Consider the following 24259-nt stretch of genomic DNA (forward strand, 5'->3'; position numbering starts at 1 on the left):
CTACAATTTCAGTCCTCCATCTTCCTCATTCTCTGCCATGTATTAGTGAGATTTCTTCATTACCTTGAGGTATATATACGGTTACGGGAAGATTGCGGAGCGGCACGGCTGCCAAGCTTGACAAGAGGTAGCGATTAAAGTGCAAACCTTAAAACCGCCCCGAGGGAGCTCATTCTGCTGTGTGCGAGGCTCCTCTGCTCTGCGGGATCTCGAAAGTCAAACCGAGTGTTTCACATGTCACTAATGTTCTAGATCAAGAAGTGAGATGGAGGGTGAAAGGGAAGGAAGATCTTATAAACGGCCTCATAGACACCGGCCTCAAGGCCATTCTCCGGCACTGCAGACATCATAGTCCTGCAGCCTAATAACTGAGGTCGGCCTTTCTAATACGGGAGGTAAAGTTATTTTTAGATCTCTTTTTGGTTTCCATCCACATGATGCAGAATATAAGCTGCTTTCCCCTGCAGGATAAGATTCTGCACACAGACTTTAAATATTGCTGCAGATTTTGATTGTGTAATTAAAGGAAATCTTCCATCAAAATGCATCCTGATAATCCAAGGACACTCACTCATAGATCCAGACACCAGGACTGTGGTAATCTTCTTATATTTGTTATCCATGGCCTCCTTCTTTCTAAAATCAACTTTTGTAATTATGCTAATGTAGTTCCAGAGCCCCGAATTGCTGTAGTTTCACAGGCTGTTACAATGATCAGAGCAGGACTCCCTTCACCCTGCACTTCTTGCTGCTGCTAGAGTACAAAGGAAGCGGGAGGTAGAGCAGAGGTAGAGGGCAGGGGGACAGAAGCCATGTTCTGCTCATTGTAACAGCTTGTGAATCTGCAGCACAGAGAGGCTCTGGTAATGCCCCAGAGTCCTTCAGCATAATTAGTAGAATTTTAAAAGTTGGTTTTAGAATGATGGAGGCACAGGATAACAGAAGATTCCCACAGTCCCGGTGCCTGGATCTATGAGTAATGTTCCTGGTTTATCAGAATGGGTTGGTTTTCTTTAATGGTGATCTCCCAATTGTCCTGCATTTAACATGGCAGTCCTGGAGTTTCACATCTGTCATGGTTGGTGGAAGGTATGTCCCAGGTTTGACCCAACTAAACTCCCAGCCCCCAGTAGGGTGTGAAATGTCCTTTCTAGAATCTTCTCTTTGGGCACGTGATTCTGTGATCTACAGAACCAGAGACTAGACTACTAAATCATTGTATCATGTAGAATAGTTGTAACTATTATAACTACGTGGGCACAATATTTTTTTGTGGAGGTGTTTTGCATATTTTAAGGATCAGGCCCTTAGAATTTTCATTCCTGTCTAATGTTGCCGCTTATGGAATAATAGTTTAATTGGTAAATAGATAGAATTCGCTTTTTGTTTTGGTTCCTATTAATTTGAGATTGATCTCCCTGTGATGATGGATCGGCGTCCCAGTAGCAGGTGATGAGGCGGTTGCAGCGAGCGTATCCCCGGTGTGTGGGGAGGAGGCGCACGAGCAGGTGCCGGGTATTTTTAGTGCCTCTGACAGTAATGAAAAATGCCTTTCAGTTTCCCATTTGCTGCAGACAATGTGCCCCTCGTGGTGCCTGGCGTCCTGCGCCTTCTGCACCTGATGAGCCCCGGATCCTCACATGTAATAGAAGACAAATTGATCGGGTAATGATAAAAATAACAAATGGATCTGATGCTGTGAGACGTGAACGCTGCACATGACGCACATGTGTAAAATGTCAGCGAGAAGGTTTTTTTTTTGTTGCTATATATGACAAAAAAAAAATCCTTCCCCCACTTCACAGATAAGAAAATAATTTTGGTCCATAATCGTGCACCATTCCCGATCACATCTTTATAAATAGGATGCAAGGGACTATGGATTGGAGTCATTACAGGGAAGAGAATTGTAGTGTAGATTGTGAGTTCCTGGGGGGATATGAGAAATCCTGTGATCAGGTTATCACTAGATGGATGGGCCAGTCATTAGTCATAGTTAGTCTCCTTTTCATAGTTTTAGAAACTGTTACTCTCTTTAAAGGGTGTGACCACAACCTCTGCCCCCCATCATATTACCCCTCCTGCTTTGGGGGTTGTAGACCATCACAACTACAACCTCCAAGGACAAAAGGGTCTTCACAAATCCCCCTGAACATAGGAGGAGCAGAATAAAATTATGAGGAATAGGAATGATGCTGTTGAGCTACTGGGGGGTGGGACATACATCCCTGCTCCTCATGGGCGGGGTTAGTGATATCACATGAGAGGAAAATCAGGTGCAAATAATAGAGACTCTTCTATAGTATAGCAGCTAGATTATAACTAGGATCAGTGATATGTATGCACACTTAAAGGGATCCTGTCACCAGGTTTCCCCCCATTAAACTACCAGCTCCATCAGGTAAAATGCCCTTTCTAGAATTCCCTCTTTTATGTGAAATCTCACATATTTACCTGTAAAAAAAAGCTCTTCTTACCTCATTTTCACATGAGATGAGTCAAGCCATAGTGTCACTTCAGAAGCCCCCATCTTCTTTTCTAAAGCACCTAGTAACACGCAATGGGGTCATTTACTAAGGGCCCGATTCGCGTTTTCCCGACGTGTTACCCAAATATTTCCGATTTGCGCCGATTTCCCCTGAATTGCCCCGGGATTTTGGCGCACGTGATCGGATTTTTGCGCATCGGCGCTGGCATGCACGCGACGGAAATCGGGGGGGCGTGGAGCGGAGCGGAGCTTGCACTTACCTTCACTCAGCCTGGCCCGGTGAACTCCAGCGCATTCCGATGCTTTTCAGCGCAGCAGCGCCACCTGGTGGACGGCGGAGGAACTACCTTAATAAATCCCGGACGGACCCGAATCCAGCGCAGAGAACACGCCGCTGGATCGCGAATGGACCGGGTAAGTAAATCTGCCCCTATGTGTCATATTAAAGACAAGAATTTTACCTTTTTAGATCACACAAGGTTCCATAAGCTACAGAATTGGAGATACAGATAATTAAAAACTAATTAAATAGGCTGTGATATATTATCCGTACCTTTAATAACCAACTATGTATACAGCTGTATATATAGTATGTATGTCTGGTTCTGTAGCACACAAAGCCGTCATCCTGATGTAATGTGAAAGATGAAATTGTTATCTTTAAAACAACACAAAAATCACTTTTTTAGGTGCTATAGAACAGAAAATGGGTGAGATTTCACATAAAAAATGGAATTCTAGAAATTTAAAATGTATCAATTCTCATTTTATTCTCAATTCTCATTTTATCGGGCACAACGTGAATACATGACGCCATGTGAAAAAAAAAATCGGTTTTATTTTAATAACTTTTTGCTTTTACATTGAATTACAAAAATATGTTGTATAATATAACAGAGGATAATAACATTGTAATACATTGTATCGCTGTATATAGTATAAAAATCACTTCTTCATGCGCATAAATATACATTTATTAATACAAAAGTGATTTATATAAAAATGTAGACATTTCTATTGTATTGTGTATATATCAGAGGGGTTGGAGGGGGACACATTACTGGGGGGCTTCAGTGGTTTGGGAGCCTTCTGTAGTCACTGTGTCCGGGGTGCGCCACACTAGGCAGTCAGACACGGTCAGCCGCTTATAGGGGGCGGACATGGCTCTCTGTGATGATAGTCCGGTCACCCCTGTCCTGCTATTAGTAGAGATTGGGGTGATTTCCGTCACGGTGGCGCTCTGCGAGGCCTGACGATTACTATGGCTTCTCAGCATGTGCCTATAGGTTGTCGTCAGATCCGAACACGAAGCCGAAGTTGCCCTGGTCAACCTTGGAACCAGGATCTGAGGTGCTACCTTCCCCGACTCTTCATCCTTTCTCCAGAAGTCGGTCCGGTAGGTGCTGATGAGTGGTCTCTGCCTCCTCAGGTCCTCCTCCAGAGGGGCCCAACGTGTAAAGTTATAGGACTCTCTGTGTTTGAGAAGTTTTTTCTTGCCCAGACCCTTGACAAAAACAAGTTGGATGCGTCAAAAGATTCAGTGTCTGATTCAGAATTTACTCCTCACTCGTGACAATGAAAGAACAAGTCACTGCCTCCAACATAGTAAACACACTCATGTCCTACAGCTCCCCAGCCCTGCCCTACGCTGCTCCTTCCACTAGGTAAGTACAAGACATTTAACTTTACTTTACAGCTTCTTCATCATGAACATCATCTCTGAGATGAGAGGTCACTGCCTCCCACAGAATCAACACAATCACCTTCTGCTGCTATGAATATTCTCCAAATCTGAGGTCCACCCATTATTCATTCCCACCTACTACCTGGTACTGATCCACCATTATTCTTACTAACTTTTATGTGTATACAGACATGTATGTAGCCTGCTCATGCAGTTAACTTGAGGAGAGCAAAAAAGGACCCAGAAGCCTTTGGGGACCCATAAGGGGTGTCACTATAAAGTGACCAGTATTCAAGGGTCCTTCGTTGTATGAATATTATGTCTGGAATCTCTTCCTACATCTGGTACTAGAATCAGCTTCTTGGGGAATGGAGGATGTGTCCCTTTGGAGAGAATGCGGTTTCAGGACCGTTGGAAGACCTTCAAAGGTCCTGAAATGGCTCATGTATACATGTGTATTCAGAGAAGGCACAGATGTACAAGGACTTAACAATACATAATAGTTGGGGGCCCAGTAAGAGAAAAGATGGTAACACTTGAATTCCGGATCAGACTACACACGTGGTTTCTTTGTAGTCTGTATCCATGGAAACATAAAGCTCTGCACTGGAGCTGCATACGAATTTCATATTTTCATTGAAGCTGTGAAATTTTTCGAGTTGTAACAATACAAATAGTTATCTTGTATCTCCCTTTCCCATGTAACCTTTACAATTCCCGTCCATAATTCAATCTTCTGTCAAAGCGTCCAAAATAAAAAAAATCAAAGCTGCGCACAAGACAAAGGCAATCCTTGGCGCTGGGTAATGCCTTTGTACTTCTGTCTCTCGCTGGTTACTTTCTTCATCCTCGTTGCTTGTGTTGTGAATAATCTGGTGGTTTTTCCGTCTATTTAATGTGTATGGCGCAGTAAAACGCGGCACGATTAGCGGGGTGATAAGGATAATTGGCCGCTCCGTTGCTCTGCCGAGCTTAGACTTCATTCCTGGGAGTGAGAAGTCATAAAAATATGTACTTAGTAGGGAAGACGAGTGATCGGGATCTCCGGAGCCGGGAATTGCTGTTTCGTTCCTTAGAATTAAATGCCTAATTTAGAATTCAAACACACAAGTCTAATTAGGTGACGCCAGGGAGCACTAGCGGCGTGTGGAGGGATGCGGAGATGGCACAGATGCTAAGGCAACCCTTCTGTGTACTGACTGTTCGGGCGGTGGCTGATAATTAACCTCCCGCAGTATTGGTAGCTTCAATTAAAGGGGATGTCTATTATCCACAGGGCAGGAAATAAGTGTCAGATTGCTGCATCAGATTGCGAGGGGTTGATAAAAAAAAAATTGACCTTATTTCCAGAAACAGCGCTACTCCTGCCTATAGTCCGAGTCTGGTATTGCAGTTCATCCCTATGCAATGATTATATGCAGCAGAATTACACCCACAGTGTCTTATAGACCCCGAATTGGCTTCTATAACCTGTGTAGTACTGACTTCTCATATGAAGGGGCTCTCATTAAAGATTCACCCAAAAAAAAAAAATGGTGCCCACTTCCCGAGCAGTGTAGGGGGCGCCAGATTCACTTTTGACGAATGTGGCGCCCCCTGCACACTCCACAGGCACCCAAGTTTTGATAAATGTGGCCACACTGTGTCATTCTTCATTTCCCCCTCTGGGGGTGCTGCAGGGAAATGAAATACTAACAAGTGTTTTCAGAGATCTCATTGAGACCCTTTTAGGGTCAAAGGTAAAACTAGAGGAATTTTTTTTTTTTTTGCTGAGGCTTATTTATGTAGTGCCGGTGCCAGAATTTTGGTGTTTTTTTACGACATTTACTTACCCGGTCCGTTCGCGATCCAGCGGCGCGTTCTCTGCGGTGGATTCGGGTTCGGCCGGGATTCATCAAGGTAGTTCCTCCGCCGTCCACCAGGTGGCGCTGCTGCGCTGAAAAGCATCGGAACGCACTCAAGTTCACCGGGCCGGACCAAGTGACGGTAAGCGCGTCCCAAGCGACACTTTTATTGTTTTAAATGCGGCGGTTTTTCCGAATCCGACGGGTTTTCGCTCGGCCACGCCCCCTGATTTCCGTCGCGTGCATGCCGGCGCCAATGCGCCACAATCCTATCGCGGGCGCCAAAATCCCGGGGCAATACAGGGAAAATCGGCGCAAATCGGAAATATTCGGGTAACACGCCGGTAAAACGCGAATCGGCCCCTTAGTAAATGACCCCCATTGTTCTGTTTTTCGGGAAAAAATTGCGTCGCTGCTTGTGACTCTGACACTTTTCTGGCGCTTCTATTTTTCCAACTGGATTTGTGGCGCAATTTTTGGCACAAAAAAGGAGCAGCTAAAAGCTCTGTTTCGCCTTCATGAATGTGGAGACTGAGAATAAGTTTGTGCACCAAATCATTAATCCCTTGCGGTACAAATCACACTGAAAATTATAGCTTCCTGCGCCCAAATTAATAAATACCCCCCTTTTGTGATAGATTGGGCTAAATTCACACGACCATTGGGGGACTTGCGGCCGTATATACGTCCCCCATAGTCCGGCAATGAGCGCACGGAACAGTACAGTGCAGCACACGTGCGGCTCCTTACCCTGGGAAGAGATGAGATGTGTCCTATTTTCCTCGTATTACGGCTATTACGGCGCCGTGCACCATATATCTCTATGGAGAGGGGCGGGGTGGAGTGGCACTCACCCCCTCCTCCCCTCCTGTGCGCCAACATGCTACGACACGGCGGCAGGGCCGGCTCCAGGTTTTAGTGGGCCCCTGGGCGACAGAGCCTTAGTGGGCCCCTCCGTGGGCCGCCCTCCAGTGTCCACACTGCCCCCCCCTTCCCCTGCGGACACACTGACCACCCCCCCTTCCACCTGCGGACACACTGACCCCCTCACCCCCCTGCGGACACACTGACCCCCTCACCTCCCTGCGGACACACTGACCCCCTCACCCCCCTGCGGACACACTGACCACCCCCCCTTCCACCTGCGGACACACTGACCCCCTCACCCCCCTGCGGACACACTGACCCCCCCCTCCGGACACACTGAAACCCCCCCCCCCTCCCCCTGCAAACACACTGAACCCCCCCCCCCTCCGGACACACTGAACCCCTCCCTCCCCCCTCTCCCTGCAGACACACTGACCCCCTCCCTCCCCCCTCTACCTGCAGACACACTGACCCCCTCCCTCCCCTCTCCCTGCAGACACACTGACCCCCTCCCTCCCCCTTCTCCCTGCAGACACACTGACCCCCTCCCCCCTCTCCCTGCAGACACACTGACCCCCTCCCTCCCCCCTCTCGCTGCTGACACACTGACCCCCTCCCTCCCCCCTCTGAAGCCGGCACACGTGATCCGATGACGTCATCATGTGCGCCGGCTTCAGAGCCGTCGCATACCCTGCGGAGCGCTGCATCGTGGGAACCGGGACAGGTGAGTTTTAGATTCTGCCTCTATGCTGCGCTCCCGACCAGCGCAGCATAGAGGCAGAAACGTGATCGATCCCGATGGTGATCAATTGTACCAGTGTCTTATAGCGACACTGAGTGGGCCCCTCCAGTACCCCGGGATCCCGGCACTTGCCCGGGTTGGCCGGGTGCTGGCGCCGGGCCTATACGGCGGGCACACATTCGTGTGAATGTAGCAATAAAGGACGCATCTAACATGGAATCTTCTGTAACTGGATTCCGATACAATAGACGGTTATAAAGGATAAGATTTCTGCTACTTACATTCTCAAAAGAAAACACGGAGCTGGGGAATACATGGCGGTTGTCGTGTCTGGAGAATATGTGTTTTGTCGGATGTTCCTGGAATAAAATAAAAGGGGGAATGATGAGACTGATGATAGCGCGGGCGTCAGGTTACCATCCCATTATGAAGACGATATTACTAGCGTGTAAATATTATAATGACTGTAATGTAATTACCTCCACAGCGTTCATTACACAAATAGCATTAGCGAGCCCCCTCCACCGGGGAGATTGGGAGGGGTCAGGGGGCGATACTGTCATTATCAGCAGGTATCATTTATGCCCAAGTAATTAAAAAAGTAAAACGAGTTTCATCTTTGTTGCTAAAAATATTCACGACCAACGTGGAGGTAATTGTTCTTCTCCGGGTGCAGGACAATTACTGGAGCTTTCATGTAAATCTCCACCATTTATCATTATAGAACTTTTAGATCCAATCCCCGGCACAGATTCATGTTATAATCTATCAGTATATCCGTCCGTTTCTTCCTCTATAAAGCTCCAACTTCCTCTAACGTTGAATGATGAGGATTAGAAGTTTAATGCATATTTGGGGAGATGTATTAAGACCGGTTGGTGGTCCGGCTGGAGGTCCGGCGCCCATACACATTAATAGGTTCGGACCTCTCAGTGAATATGGGAGCAAACTCCGCTAGTCCCGATCATTAGACTAGATGAGAACTGGCGGAGCTTCTTGTTATAGTCTTGCGTAGACTATAGTAAATATGACGGGCTGGGCGTTAGCGTCCGGCCTCCGCTCCGACACACCCAGGTTGGTGAAACTACGAAATTGGCAGGAAAAGGAAGATTTCTATGGTTTCTGCACCAGAAAATTGGTGGAGAAGCCATAATGAATCTCCATTGTTTTTTAAAAGTGTATGCATTAAGCTCTTTAGCTCCCTCTAGTGGTGGTTATAGTAGCAACAAATTTTGCATTGTGACACACCATTAGTTCAGCTCGCTAAGTGTCCAGTGTTGGCCCCCTTGGTCTCCTTCTCCTGTTTTGCTCATTATTTTTATAGATTTTTTAGCTTCTATGCTCTTAAACGCCTAGTGAACACTCATTGTTTTTTACTCTAGACACCTCTAAGCCACTGAGATGCAGCAGTATGCTCCTTTAGGTTTCTATGTTTGCTTGTTCTGGCATCATGTGTATATAACATTGTTTACTTGTCTGTTGCTCATCCTGTTTTTTATGTGCAGCTGAACTCTTCTGACCATAATCTTGTTTATTTATATTAAGCTCGGTTTGTGGTCAGGGAAACCTAGGCACTGTGCTCAGCAATTTCCAACACTCTCATACTGTTGAATGTAATGGTAGTAGGTATGCTCAACCTGCTGATCCACCCATTAGTGAGAACTAATGCTAGGGTTCTTTCACAAGATCTTTTGGGGTCCCTGCAGCAGACTCTTACCAATTAGATTGATTCAGAATAGGGGATAGCAATCTGATCCGGGAGTCTGATTGCTGGGACCCCCCAATTAAGCTAGCTTGGTATAACCCCTTTAAAGAGCACCTTTTACCAACTCTTACACTTGAAGATGAACATACCATTCTATCAGGGATCCTACACAGGGGCACTTTAAATTTTCTTTCTAGCCCCCACAATTGCTGAGATATCAGTCCCGATATCTGACCATTGTGATCCTCCCTACTGTCAGTGAGGAGGTTCTGGGAGGGAAGAGCGTGATATGATGTGTGTTATGTATGATATGTGATATGTGTTATGATAATCTCCTCTGACAAGTAGAAGATTATCTTCCCCTCCTCTGCTCTGACAGTAGAGAGGATTAAAATGGTCCGATATCTGGACTGATATCTCTAAAAATAAAAGTGCCTCTTAATGGGTAAAACTACTTCTACATTATGGTATGTTTATCTCCACATGTGTAAGGTGGTAAAAGGTCCTCTCTAGGCACAGAACACCCCTTTAAACATTAGCATACGTTTATATAATATACTGACAAGTTGCAGATTAGATTTTTATTGGACCTCTTACAAATCCCTTGACCCTTGATCCTAAAACTGAATTTAGGTCACCGAGATTTCTTTATGTCCAGGGAGAGAGTCGGATCTCGGGCAGGATTCAGTAATGATGACAGATTGTTCCATTATGGAGTCAGAGGTGAGACTACACGGTGCGCGGCGCACTAGAAGTGCTGCTCTTAATGCTGTGTAATTAATGGCGCGGAGGGTGAAGGTGAGTGGAGCGGTGCCAACACCTTCTACGTGCGAGGAGAATGTGCCGTGCGGCCGCACAAACCTTCCCGCTCCTAATTGTTTTTATTGCTTTATGTGTTCGCGGAGGCCGCAGAGCGGTTATTAGAGCTTTTATACAGTCTGGGGATGTAATTGGGTTTTGTTCTATAATTTGATTCCAGTTGTTTAGTGGTTTAATCACATGTAGGTATTATATACGTATATCGCTATACTGTATTATGATTTGTAAAGCGCTATGGAATATAAAGATAACTGAGCGACGAACGCCCCCCCAAATAGGAAGGGGGCCCAGGATAAATAGTCAAGACTTAAAGGAGATATAGAATTATAGGAACTGAGTAACCAGCCAGGGCCGGATTATAGGGAGGGCACCCAGGACATGAACCCCTGGGCCCCCTTATAGTGGGCAGGAGGAAGTGGCCCCCACCATCCTCCCTCTATCCACTTCTATGCACTTCATGATCTACAATATTGGTGTCCTATAGTGTGTATGAAGAGGTGCTGCAGCAGTTCAGGCGCGTATGTAGAGGTTCCATGGCAGGTGAGGTGTCAATTATAATGTTCTGTGATGTCTGTTAAGAAGTTCTGCGGAAAGTGAGGTGCGTACCATAATGTTCTGTGGCAGGTGAGGTGTGTATGAAGACATTCTGCGGCAGCTGAGGTGCGTACTATTTTGTTCTGTAGCAGGTGAGGTGTGTATGAAGACGTTCTGCAGCAGCCGAGGTGCATATGTAGGAGTTTCTGCGTCAGCCTAGGTGAGTACTATAATGTTCAACCGCAGCTGAGGTGTGTATGAAGAGGTTCTGCGGCAGCCGAGGTGCATATGTAGCGGTCCTGCAGCAGCTAAAGTGGGTACCATAATGTTCTGCGGCAGCTGAGGTGCGTATGTAGAGGTTCTGCAGCAGCTTAGGTGTGTACTATGATGTTCTGTGGCAGCTGAGGTGTTTATGAAGATGTTCTGCGGCAGCTGAGGTGCGTATGTAGAGGTTCTGCAGCAGCTTAGGTGTGTACTATGATGTTCTGTGGCAGCTGAGGTGTTTATGAAGATGTTCTGCGGCAGCTGAGGTGCGTATGTAGAGGTTCTGCAGCAGCTTAGGTGTGTACTATGATGTTCTGTGGCAGCTGAGGTGTTTATGAAGAGGTTCTGCGGCAGCGGAGGTGCTTATGTAGAGGTTCTGCAGCAGCTTAGGTGTGTACTATAATGTTCTGTGGCAGCTGAGGTGTGTATTATGATGTTCTGTGCCAGGTGGGGTGTGTCTGAAGAGGTGCTGAGGCAGCTGAGGTGTGTACTGTATGTAGAAGTTCAGTGGTAGCCTCTGAAAAAAGTCTGTAGAACTATTATTTTAACTGTAACCAGTTCAAAGACTGATTCATAGTATATGAACCAGGGGAAAAAACTTTAATATTTATAGCATGGAAACCCCCTTTAATATATTATGTACTACAAGAAATGTATTCTGGAAGCATCATTAGGGTGTTTTCTTATTAGACGCCTGACTAATGAATAGCGGGAAGTTATGATTCTCCTCTTCTTGTGTCTGAACACTGGGGGCACGTCAGGAAGGATATAATCAGAGCTCACATCTGAGGGGTAATTAAAGGCAAAGTGACTGCGGCCGCGTATGATTTATCATTTAATTCATGGAATGCTGCAGGAAAGAAGAAATACCGCCATCTACAACATGTAATCATTTTGTTGTAATAATTACAAAGCGCTAATGAACATTAATCATATGACAACTAATTCTAATTATGCAGCCCGGGAGACGGAGGATTCACGTAGTGCCTCGCACAAGATGTCTTATGGGGGGGTGATATAAATAACAGATAGAGGGGTAATTATCCTGTGATTCATTTCCCCATTAGGCCTGAAGGTTGAAGGTTCACAGTAATATAACAAAATGTTTGTAGCATAAAAATTATTTTATTCATGATTTTTTTTTTCTTGCAGGTGCTGGGGGACAGAATCATCCTCCTTCCCTCTCTGGCAGCTGCTGTGGGCGGGTTCTTGAAAGAATCAGTTTTCTTCCCCCTCTGGTGGCTGCTGGGGGCCAGTTCTTAAAAGAATCAGTTTCCTTCCCCCTCTGGCAACTGCTGGGGACCGGTTCTTGAAAGAATCAGTTTCCTTCCCCTTCTGGCAGCTGCTGGGGGATGGTTTTTGAAAGAATCAGTTTCCTTCCCCCTCTGACAACTGCTGGGGAAAGGTTCTTGAAAGAATCAGTTTCCTTCCCCCTCTCAAGAACCTGCCCCCAGCAGTTGTCAAAGAATCAGTTTCCTTCCCCCTCTCAAGAACCTGCCCCCAGCAGTTGTCAAAGAATCAGTTTCCTTCCCCCTCTGGCAGCTGCTAAAGCAGCTCTGAACAGAATCAGCCTCCTTTAGCTGACAATATATCTTTTTTAACCTCAACTGCAGTCTTCTCAGCTCTACAGAAATGTACCGAATAGGCTTTTCTCCTGTCCTGACAAGCAGGGCAAGGAGCTGTTCCTATTGGCTGCCTTGTGGTGTTCAGAAAAATCACTATGCAGAGACCTGGCTGTAAGAGGAGTGACTGAGCATGTGTGTCCCGCAGCATTCAACTCGTAAGGAGCGTATTTCCAGTCCAATTAGGGCGAGAAGCCTCAAGTGATCCCGATTCTGGCAGATAGGATACGACAAAATGTAAATTATGTAACCTGGCCGTGATATATCTTTATCTACTGGCGAATGTGCAAGCAAAGAAAGCTTGACCTGTAAGAGGGTTAAATTACTAGCGAGCGGCGGGCGCAGGGTCCGGGCCGTGCAGAGAGAGAACAAACAGTATTTTATATAAGGAGCATCTTGTGTAATGTGCCGGGACAACCCCAGCTCTGCCATTAATCACCTCCCAGAATTGAATTTTGATGTAATTTCTCCGGCAGCGAAGCGGCTGAATAGCTGAATAGGAGCCGCTAGATTAAGAGTATAAGTAATTACCAAACTTCCAAGTTATGCAAAGGAGAGAGAGAGAGCGAGAGGGAAAGAGAGAGAGAGGGAAAGAGAGAGAGAGGGAAAGAGAGAGAGCGAGAGAGTGCATAGAAATGTAAAACAGAGAGAGAGGCGGAAGAGAGAGAGAGGGAAAGAGAAAGAGAGTGTGCATAGAAGTGTAAAAGACAGAGAGACGGAAAGAGAGAGAGAGGGAAAGAGAGAGTTCATAGAAATGTAAAAGAGAGAGAGCCGGAAAGAGAGAGTTCATAGAAATGTAAAAGAGAGAGAGAGACGGAAAGAGAGAGAGAGGGAGAGAGAGAGAGAGAGAGAGTGCATAGAAATGTAAAAGAGAGAGAGAGACGGAAAGAGAGAGAGAGAGAGAGAGCATAGAAATGTAAAAGAGAGAGAGACGGAAAGAGAGAGACGGAGAGAGAGAGAGGGAAAGAGAGAGAGAGTGCATAGCAATGTAAAAGAGAGAGAGAGCCGGAAAGAGAGAGAGTGCATAGAAATGTAAGAGAGAGAGACGGAAAGAGAGAGACGGAGAGAGAGAGAGAGAGAGAGAGGGAAAGAGAGAGAGAGAGTGCATAGAAATGTAAAAGAGAGAGAGAGACGGAAAGAGAGAGAGAGGGAAAGAGAGAGAGTGCATAGAAATGTAAGAGAGAGAGAGACGGAAAGAGAGAGACGGAAAGAGAGAGACGGAGAGAGAGTGCATAGAAATGTAAAAGAGAGAGAGAGACGGAAAGAGAGAGAGAGGGAAAGAGAGAGAGTGCATAGAAATGTAAGAGAGAGAGAGACGGAAAGAGAGAGACGGAAAGAGAGAGACGGAGAGAGAGTGCATAGAAATGTAAAAGTGAGAGAGAGACGGAAAGAGAAAGAGAGAGAGAAAGTGCATAAAAATGTAAAAAAGAGAGAGAGAGACGGGGCCGCATGTTATCTCTGAAATCCTCGCCCCGGCTCCTGAAGTACAGGATGGAAAAGCGGCCCTGACGACATCTCCTAAAATGGAATGAACCTCGCCTAAGTGCAGACGCTCCGGTGCAGACATCCTATATCTATAACGTGACATCTGCTGAGGAGTCATTAAAGAGTCATTCTGGATAATTTATTAAAGTTTGCTCAACTCAAAGACAGATGCATTTTAGAGACTTGGGCATAAGACTTGGACCTTCTTACTACTGACACCCACTCACCCACTGACGCCCCCAATCAGTATAGGAGCACCCAATATACCAACTAGGCTCCCTACAGTCAGGTGGGTGGTGCTAGGATGTCTGTCCCGATCCAGCACCGCCCATATGACAGTAGAGAGTCAGCATGGGCTGCAGGGATGTGTTGGTGGGACCGAGGCCAATGAACCTTTCCTTCTATCTAACCCCTTCTATGCCATGGCCATCTGCACAGCAAGAGATCCGGATTACATTGGGTCATTCTATATAATAATAAGTTATAATAATTCTTTATTATTTATATAGCGCACACAGATTAGGCAGCGCTGCACAGAGTTTGCCAAATCAGTCCCTGTCCCCAATGGGGCTCACAATAGAATCAACCTACCAGTATGTTTTGGAGTGTGGGAGGAAACTGGAGGACCTGGAGGAAACCCAGACAAACACGGAGAGAACATACAAACTCTTTGCAGATGTTGACCTGGGTGGGAATGAACCCAGGATCCCAGCACTGCAAGGCTGTAATGCTAACCACTGAGCCACCGCCCACTTCATGCCATGTAAATAGGTCCGCATTTCCCTTTAAAAAATAAGTTTAAGTAGTTAAGTATATTTGTCTGGACCTTTAGAACCCTTTATCTTCCTCTCCCAACCCCGCACTGCAGGGAACTATTATTGATATACATGTTTACACAGAGCTCCCCCCGGTGGCAGCTGCAGGTAGTCATGATTTTCCCATGTCATAAAGTGATGGCATGTTGCTAGAATTAGGACCTATGGAGACATAGGAGTTTGGGGCCTGATTTTGTGGGTGAGTTTGCGTACAAAAAAAAAAACCTATCAAGACACTTCCTATAACGTTCTTTATCCAAACTTTATCTAGTTACAATGTACATTTGGCCGGAGACGTAACATTGAATTGCTAGACCCCAATGTAATATCTGTAACAGACCCCCCCTGACTATGGTGTATGTTTCTAGTACAGGCGATCCCCTACTTAAGGACACCCAACTTACAGATGACCCCTAGTTGAAGACGGACCCCTCTTCCCCACTGTGACCTCTGGTGACCTCTCTGGATGTTACTATAGTCCCAGACTGCACTGATCAGCTGTAAGGTGTCTGTAATGAAGCTTTATTCATAATCCTTGGTCCCATTACAGCAAGAAAATTTGAAAGTCCAATTGATGATGGGGCAAAAAAAAAACTTTGTCTGGATCTACAATGATGAAACATACAGGGGCAGATTTACTTACCCGGTCCAGTCGCGATCTCCGACATCTCCGGATTCGGGTTCTGCCGGGATTCACTAAGGTCTGTGCGCCCGATATCCAGCAGGTGTCGCTGCTGCGCCGAGGTCCACCGGAGTTCACCTTCTTCTTCCTGGTGCTTGATCTTGCGACACAAATTATTTTTTAAATTCCATGGTTTTTCGGGAATCCGTCGGGTTGTTCGACAGCCACGCCCCCCCATTTCTGTTGCGTGCTCCAAAATACTGGGGTAATTCAGGGCAAATCGGAAATCGTAGGGAAACCCGACGAAAGTGCGCGATTTGGACCCTTAGTAAATGAGCCCCACAGTTTCGACTTACATACAGATTCGACTTAAGAACAAACCTATGGAACCCGTGGACTGCCTGTACTAATCTTTTTGTATGGGGAAGAGACATCTCATAGGACGTCTGTGACTGCGCCCTCCGTGCCGCCCCAAGTTACGCCCATACACCTTATGTGGTTCCTTGAGTCATTTGATCCCATTTCTGGCATGAGGAGCGCTGACTGTGACTTTTTCTGCCATAAAAACTCTCTAAAAAGAAAAGTAGTGTAAATAAGGCGTCCTCCTCGCACAGTCATGTCAGACCCGGGGGAGCAATCCTTGCGGCGGATCCTACGGCGGATGAAGGATTATCCTGTACGGCCAGAAATGTGGATGTTATGATGGAAGGATAAAATCTCTTGTCCTGGAAGCAGGAGATATAAACACATGGGGACGTTTCTTTCCTAGTAAGGAGATGTCTGTCTCTTCTATAGACTCATCTCAAAGGTTCAGACAAGAAGAAAGCAGGAGGTAAACATCTCCCGGAGAGACGGTAAACAAACACGTCAACCGCCAGACGACCGGAGGAGGATAATAAAGGCGGCTTTAATCAGCAATCGCAGGCGCGCAGAGCTGACACGGCCCCGGCACCGCTGACAGGTCCTGCACAGAACACAGGTGCTGGTGTCAGAAGCCACTTCTGTTCATCTATAATTCATGTGATGCCATCAAGCTCTTCTGCTTTTACCCTTTTATCTCTCACAGGTGGGATACACTCATCTCCCGCTGTGTCGTGGCATTCTGCTACAGAAGAATTTTAAGGGGTCCTCCATGTCTACTTGTTACCCTCTTTCAGAATAGTTTTGCCACAAATTTTCCCCCCATGTTGGGACCTCTGGTGATCATCTGTGAAGTGTGAAGAACTTGGCAGTAGGTGTTCAATATCACTACAGCGCCCACCCCAGGGGAAATGGAGTATTGCACAATGTCCATATAGATGAATGAGTCCGGATCGGACAAAGAGGCTCCTATGTAAGATTTACTTAGGCCTTCACGTGAGGATCCTGCACAGATGACACCCACACCCCAAATTGATAAGTGGTGTTTAAAAAAAATCAGCTATCCACAGTCCTCGCCCCAATGATCAGACCATTATCACCTGTGCCCTCTGACCTGCGTAATCACATGTGCAGGTTATCATAATAATATTAATGATCATTATTGATATAGCGCCATCATATTCTGTAACACTTTACATATCATAGGGGACATATACAAATATGCCCTGATCACAAGAGCTTACAGTCTATGAGGATGAGGGGATGACACAAGAGCTTACAGTCTATGAGGATGAGGGGATGACACAAGAGCTTACAGTCTATGAGGATGAGGGGTGACACAAGAGCTTACAGTCTATGAGGATGAGGGGGTGACACGAGCTTACAGTCTATGAGGATGAGGGGGTGACACAAGAGCTTACAGTCTATGAGGAGGAGGGGGTGACACAAGAGCTTACAGTCTATGAGGATGAGGGGGGGACACAAGAGCTTACAGTCTATGAGGATGAGGGGGTGACACAAGAGCTTACAGTCTATGAGGATGAGGGGGTGACACGAGCTTACAGTCTATGAGGATGAGGGGGTGACACAAGAGCTTACAGTCTATGAGGAGGAGGGGGTGACACAAGAGCTTACAGTCTATGAGGATGAGGGGGGGACACAAGAGCTTACAGTCTATGAGGATGAGGGGGGGACACAAGAGGTTACAATCTATGAGGATGAGGGGGGACACAAGAGCTTACAGTCTATGAGGATGAGAGGAGACACAAGAGCTTACAGTCTATGAGGATGAGGGGTGACACAAGAGCTTACAGTCTATGAGGATGAGGAGGTGACACAAGAGCTTACAGTCTATGAAGATGAAGGGGTGACAAAGGAGCTTACAGTCTATGAGGATGAAGAGTGTGACAAAAGAACTTGCAGTCTATGAGGATGAGGGGGTGACACACCGAGCCCAAGCGCCATAGATGCTATAGGAAGGGGGGTATATTTGACCGCTAATTTGCAGCCGTATATATACAAACACACCCCCCCCCCATACGTTCGTGTGAATGTAGCCATACAGATAGAAGAAGGACACCCAATGGGTATGTAAAAAGAGAGTTGAAATTTCACGTGCAAAAGATCTGCCTAAAGAGATTAGTTTTGAAAGCATGTTTGAAGCTTTGGAGGTATAGATATAAGTCTAATAGTCCAGGGAAGGGGATTCCAGAGAATTGGTGCAGCTCGTGAAAAGTCCTGGAGAGGTTCGAACTAAGGTAGTGAATAATCTAAGATCACTGGATGATCAACAGGCTGAGAGAAGAGACACAGCTATGTGCAGAGCTTTGTGGATGAGGGTGATTACTTTAAACTGTATTTGGAAGGAGAGGGGCAGCCAGTGCAGCGATTGGCACAGACTGGAGGCATCCGTATCATTTGGTCTAAAAAGACGAGAGTGTTTAGTGAGTGGAAGACCTAGACGTAACTAGTGAATCTGAGCAATCTGAGTCTCGATGGTTTGGGCACTCAGAGTTTTGGGGGGCTCCTTAAAGAAAAAGTAGCATAGAGGTGCTGTAGAAGTCTACCTAAACCTACCTGGAAGCCACACTTCACAATAACTTCCTGTCAATTCTAAAAAAAAAACAAATATGGAAACCCTCTGACCCAATCAACAGAGCAAAAAATAGGCCACAGCACCCAGGCATCAAACCCAAATCCTGACTGTCTGATCCTAAAGATGCCACAATCAGTAATGACCACAGCATCTATGGGGTGAGCACTAAGAGCGGGGGCTTCATAAGGGGTGTGAAATGTCCACTCTGAGATATGTATAGATTTGTATAAGTCTTACTGTTATTCGTTGAGTGAAGGCTTTCGGAGGCGGTGGTCTCGCTTCCATGCGATATTCCTGACATATATCATTGCGGATGTGGCTTCTGAAGTGTCCATGGAAGCCAGAAGGGAACTGGAAAGAGAGGAAGAAACTACATTTTGTTAAAGGGGCGGCCCAGTTTAACAAATAAAAAATAAATAATACTCATGTTTCTGTTCCGGTGCCATAGCTTCCTTTCCCTGACTTGGATTTTTTCAGGGGATCAGCAGCCTCAGTTGAGCCAACCCTATGATCGGTGTTCGGATTGACACTCCAAGCAACTAACCATGGCTATGATTGGCCACCTCCTGGACAATCATAGCCATAGTTACCCATAGCTAATTGCTAGAGGTGTCAATTTGCTGGATTGACGGTCAGACGGCTGGACCCAAGCGCTGAACCCGACCATCGGGTCTGCTCATCTCTATATGTGACCTCTGAGGCAGGTCTGGGGGACACTTACTCCTAGATCCAGACACTGCGACTGTTGTAATTTTCTTCTATTTGTAAAACATGGCCGCCTTCCTACCAAAATCAACTCTTAAAATTATGCTAATGAGCCAGAGGTGCTTTGGGGGCATTACCAGAGCCCATCTGAACTGTAGCCTCAAAGGTTGTTACACTGTGCTGGAAAACTTCTATCAGGCAGATGGAGGGGTAGCCTGTGAAGCTTCAGTATGGAGGGGCTCATGTAAATGCCCCCACCCCTTAGATTACTTATGGCTCATTAGCATAAGTTTAAAAGCTGATTTTAGAAGGAAGGAGGCCATGGATAATGAATATAAGAACATTACCAGTCACAGTGCCTGGATCTATGAGTAAGTGTTCCTAGTTTAGCATGATAGATGGTTCTAAACCACCCCTTCAAAGACTCTGATGGTCAGGGCCGGCTCCAGGTTTGAGAAGGCTCCTGGGCACCATAACCTCAGTGGGCCTCAAGTGGCAGCATTAAAAATTCAGAAATTGAAACAGTCTCCTGTTCCCTAAAATATTCCCACGTTTATCATCCCAAACAGCCCCCTTATAGTTATTTTATATAAGCCCCCTGACCCCCTTGGATTCCTTATGTACAGATTTATGTGGGCCCCCCCTTTCCCCAGCAGCTCTGGGCCCCCGCACTTGGCCAGTTATGCCCAGTGCTGGCATCAGCCCTGCTGATGGTGGTTATGTTATATTATGCAAGACACATTGGGGGTCATTTACTAAGGGCCCGATTCGCGGTTTCCTGACGTGTTACCTAAATATATTTCCGATTTGCGCCGATTTTCCCTGTATTGCCCCGGGAATTTGGCGCACGCGATCGGATTGTGGCGCATCGGCGCCGGCATACATGCGACGAAAATCGGGGGCGTGGTCGAACGAAAACCCGACAGATTCGGAAAAACCGCCGCATTTAAAAAAAAATGTGTCATGGGACTCTTCACCAGGTATAGGCTCGTGCATTCCGGCGGACCACAGGGGAACTTCAGCGCTGCAGCGACATCTGGTGGATGTCGGAGGAACTACCTTAGTGAATCGCCCCCGAATCCACCGCACAGAACGCGCCACTGGATCGTGAATGGGCCGGGTAAGTAAATCTGCCCCATTATGATTAGCACATTCTCTATAGAATATAATATAGAAATAGATCAGCCTGGAACACAATTTATTGAGAAATGTTGCAAAATTTAAAAAAAAACCCCTGTTTTATGACATTTGAATAAATTATTGTAAAATCTGAATCTATGTCAGCTGACTAAGCAGGAGATAGAAGTCTTAGTCATTCAAGTATCACATCGTCTCGGCGCTGTCCCCATCTGTATCTTGTCTCTTCCCGGTGGCGTAAAGACAGTGACATATTTGTGATGGGGCCGCTCGTATCTACCACTGAAGCAAACAGCTTGAAGCCTTTGGGCAACTGTTGTTCATGAATGTTTTACAAAAAAATTATTATTAGAAACCGCTCATCTCAAGGTTCATTGTTCTAATCCCTGGAGGAGATTAGGATTTATAATTCATGGAGTAATTCTAATGGTTTAAGGTTAACTGGAGCGGAATACAAGAAAAATGACACCCTCGTTATGCCGATGCTTCTGGCTCTTTATACAGAATAGTCAAAAATAATTCTCATTAATATCTGTGTTTATAATGAATGTATCAGCAGGACATGTGCTTGTTCCATACGGAAGGATTTGCGTCACTTTGTATCTATCTCTATATTATTCCATTTATCCGTCAAGTGCAGAAAATCTGATAAGTCACGTAGTATAGAAGGGGACATACAGTAGAAAAATGACTCTTCTAGCTCCAAGTATCAGATTAGATTCCTGGATTGATGTTGCGTTTCCAGAAATCTCGAGAACCCATCATTTATAATATAATAGTTTTGAGGAAAGTCATGCAGGCTCCTCCTGACCTTGTACCATGTATTAGCCATCATATCATGAGATAAAGGACAACCCCTTGTCCTACTCACAGGCCTTGGTGTAAAAAAAAAAAAAATAAAAAAAAAAAATCTCTCTTCTGTCCGTTAAAATATTTGGAAATTGTGTTTAGTAGAAGTCTCTCTCTCAAACTGAATAACTTCAAGTTTGGAGATCCGTCCTTGTACTCTAATCCACCTATTACTGTGTAATGAAGGAATTAGGTTCAGGGGAGACAAACAGGACAGTGAGCCCCAAACTCCCTGCCTACTTTCCCCAATGGTACAGAACAACTAGAAGGTGCTCCCTCCCTATGCCAAATTGCACGTAGCAAGAAAAACAGAGAAGAATAGTCAACAAGCTAGGTCACAACAGAGATATAATGAAATGCAGAATCACAGAATGGAAGAGTAGTCTGAACAGCGCCCAGATCAAAATACCAGGTATACAGAACAAAAAGTCTCTCACACGGTAAGGAACAAGCCAAAACAAGCACAGAACAAAATGTGAACAAGCTGCTAATGGGAGATAGGTGTCTCTACTCCAGTCAGGGAAACAGCTCTGTTAGTCACAACTTCTAGAACAAGTGTAAAATCGTGCCCTAGCCTGAGCCTGAATGGGTGCAGTGTATATGCAGGGCACAAGGAAAGCCCACTGTGGCCCCACTCCCCTTCACACCCCCTTCACACCCCTCCAGGCCCACTGGGTGTGGAGGTGTTGTAATGTGCCAGGATTTCAAGCGTACAAGCCCTAATAAATCTGGCCCAATCTACTCTAATCTACTTATTCAGGTAAAAACATTGTACTGTAATCCACCCATTCCCTTTATCACCTTGATGGATATTCTCTGCACCTGCGCTAGTTTAGCTATTTCCTTCCTACACACAGATGCTGGATGCTGTACACATCTGCCATCTGTCTTCTGAGCAGTGATTTGTATAAGGCCAAATTATGTCCTAATACTAATCTATGCCTCTCCTCACCCCATACAATTACTTGCTTTAGCAGAGACTGACTGGCATTGGCCTGTACATCTGTAACATCCCTAGAGGATTCGCGACTCCCTCTGTCAGCTCCTAACCTGGAGAGGGCATTGTTCACAACTACCAGCCTGCCTATGTATTGGCAGGGGTGTTGCACATCTATCTATGTTTACTATCCACCAACACCGCCAAGTAATTTCAGTTGCAGTATTACACCATGTAATACATAATTGTACTTTTTTGTTTCCCCCCAGTGCTTATCCTTCTATTGATCGACAAAGCAAACCTTATCCGCTTCCAGCTCCCTCTGTAATATCACATTATGCTCCGCTTCACAGAAAATGAATGCTTATTGCATTGTTACACAAGAATAAGACAGAACCAAGAACAATTTCATAAAAATTTCCGTGTATATTTGTGTTAACAATTTTCTTCCTGAAGTTTCTCGACCTTTACAGGATTGTAATATTAGTGTTTTGTTGTTACAGAAGTAAAAGGGGCCCGAAACTGTGAAATAAAGGGCTTCTGCTTAAAGGGGTTGTCCAGCCATATCAAGTTTACCCCTATTCTCAGTATAGGGATAACTTTCTGATTGGTGGGGGTCCCCCTCGGATCATAAGATTGACTGTCCGTTGTACCCCAAATTAATGGAATATCGGGTCGGAGATGTGTGCTGTCACTCCACTGTCTGTGGTACTGATAATAGTTCTCATTGGGGCTCATTTACTTACCTGTTCCTGTCGCGATCCAGCGGCGCGTTCTCCGAAGAGGTTTCGGGTCTTCCAGCGATTCACTAAGGTTGTGCGCCCTATGTCCACCAGGTGTCGCTGCTGCGCCGAGGTCAGCTGGAGTTCACCATCCTATTCCTGGTGCATGTAAGTGTGTGTCAAGCGACACTTTTTTTTTAAAAATAGCGCAATTTCTCCGAATTCCGACGGCCACCGGCCGTTTTTCATCGCGTGAAACCCGGCGCCGATGCGACACAATCCGATCGCGTGCGCCAAAAACCCTGGGCAATTTGGCGCAAAACAGTAAAATTCAGAAAACCCGGCAGAAAACCGCGATTCGGACCCTTAGTAAATGTGCCCCATTATCTCCATCAGCGCCATAGAGATAATTGGAGTAGTAGGCGCATCAGCTGCTCTATTCATTAGAGGGTATAAGTAACACTGTTCTCGTGATCCATAGGGGCCCCAACCAATCAACAAACTATCACCTATGGATAAGGGAAAACTTGATGTGGCTTGACAACCCTTTTAATATCCCCTTATATAGGTGGGGGACGACTATTGACTTCCATCTTGCTTGTGAGGGTGCCTAGAGTCAGACCCCCAATCATTTTAGACTGAATACAATAAAGCTTTGGTTAATCTGTAATACCAGCCACAGCCACAGCTAAATGTGCGGCGCTATACCTGGTAAACAAAGACACGGATGGAATTATGTCTTATAGCTTATCTGTGGGGGCTGCCAAGAGGTTAAACCCTCCCTTACTTATGGAAATTGACTGATTGTACAAATAAAAAATAATAGGTAACTTCAGTTTGGGGATTTTGGCCATTTCTGGGTGTTTTATGATATGACATAATAGTATCAGTATGGAAATGTATGTCTCTATGTGAGTAGAAGAGTGAATCTGCTGGACATAATATCATCCCCGTGCTCTTTACTTATTGATCACCTGATATACATTGGGGCAAATTTACTTACCCGGTCCATTCGCGTTCCAGCGGCGGCTTCTCCGCTCTGGATTCGGGTCCGGCCGGGATTTAATAAGGTAGTTCTTCCGCCGTCCACCAGGTGGCGCTGCTGCGCTGAAAGTAAACTCATCGCGCCGGAATGCACCGAGCTGGACCAGGTGAAGGTAAGCGGTCCTTATGCGACACATTTTCGGTTTTTAAATGCGGCGGTTTTTCCGAATACGTCGGGTTTTCGTTCGGCCACGCCCCCCGATTTCCGTCGCGCGCATGCCAGCGCCGATGCGCCACAATCCGATCGCGTGCGCCAAAATCCCGGGGCAATTTAAGTACAAGCGGCGCAAAACGGAAATATTCGGGTAACACGTCGGGAAAACGCGAATCGGGCCCTTAATAAATGACCCCCACTGTATCAGTTTAGGATGTGAGTCATGCACAATCTCCTGAGATATAGGGGGTCATTTACTAAGGG

At 45.9% G+C, this 24259-nt stretch overlaps 1 protein-coding gene across 2 annotated transcripts in view; it reads right to left on the bottom strand.

Annotated features, from left to right (window-relative positions):
• Positions 1–3306: 3306 nt before the first annotated feature.
• Positions 3307–24259, bottom strand: part of CIMIP7 (ciliary microtubule inner protein 7) — a 30666-nt gene continuing 9713 nt past the window's right edge. For both annotated transcript variants that reach the window (XM_072127723.1, XM_072127722.1), the window contains exons 2-4: positions 18685–18798; positions 7907–7984; positions 3307–3992 (exon numbers count right to left, since the gene is read on the bottom strand). In XM_072127723.1, the coding sequence (XP_071983824.1) occupies positions 3546–3992; positions 7907–7984; positions 18685–18732 (573 nt within the window). In that variant the 5' untranslated portion in view covers positions 18733–18798 and the 3' untranslated portion in view covers positions 3307–3545. The remainder of the gene's footprint in view (positions 3993–7906; positions 7985–18684; positions 18799–24259) is intronic.

Source organism: Engystomops pustulosus, chromosome 10 (genome assembly GCF_040894005.1).
Source record: "Engystomops pustulosus chromosome 10, aEngPut4.maternal, whole genome shotgun sequence".
NCBI classification, from domain to species: Eukaryota; Metazoa; Chordata; class Amphibia; order Anura; family Leptodactylidae; genus Engystomops; species Engystomops pustulosus.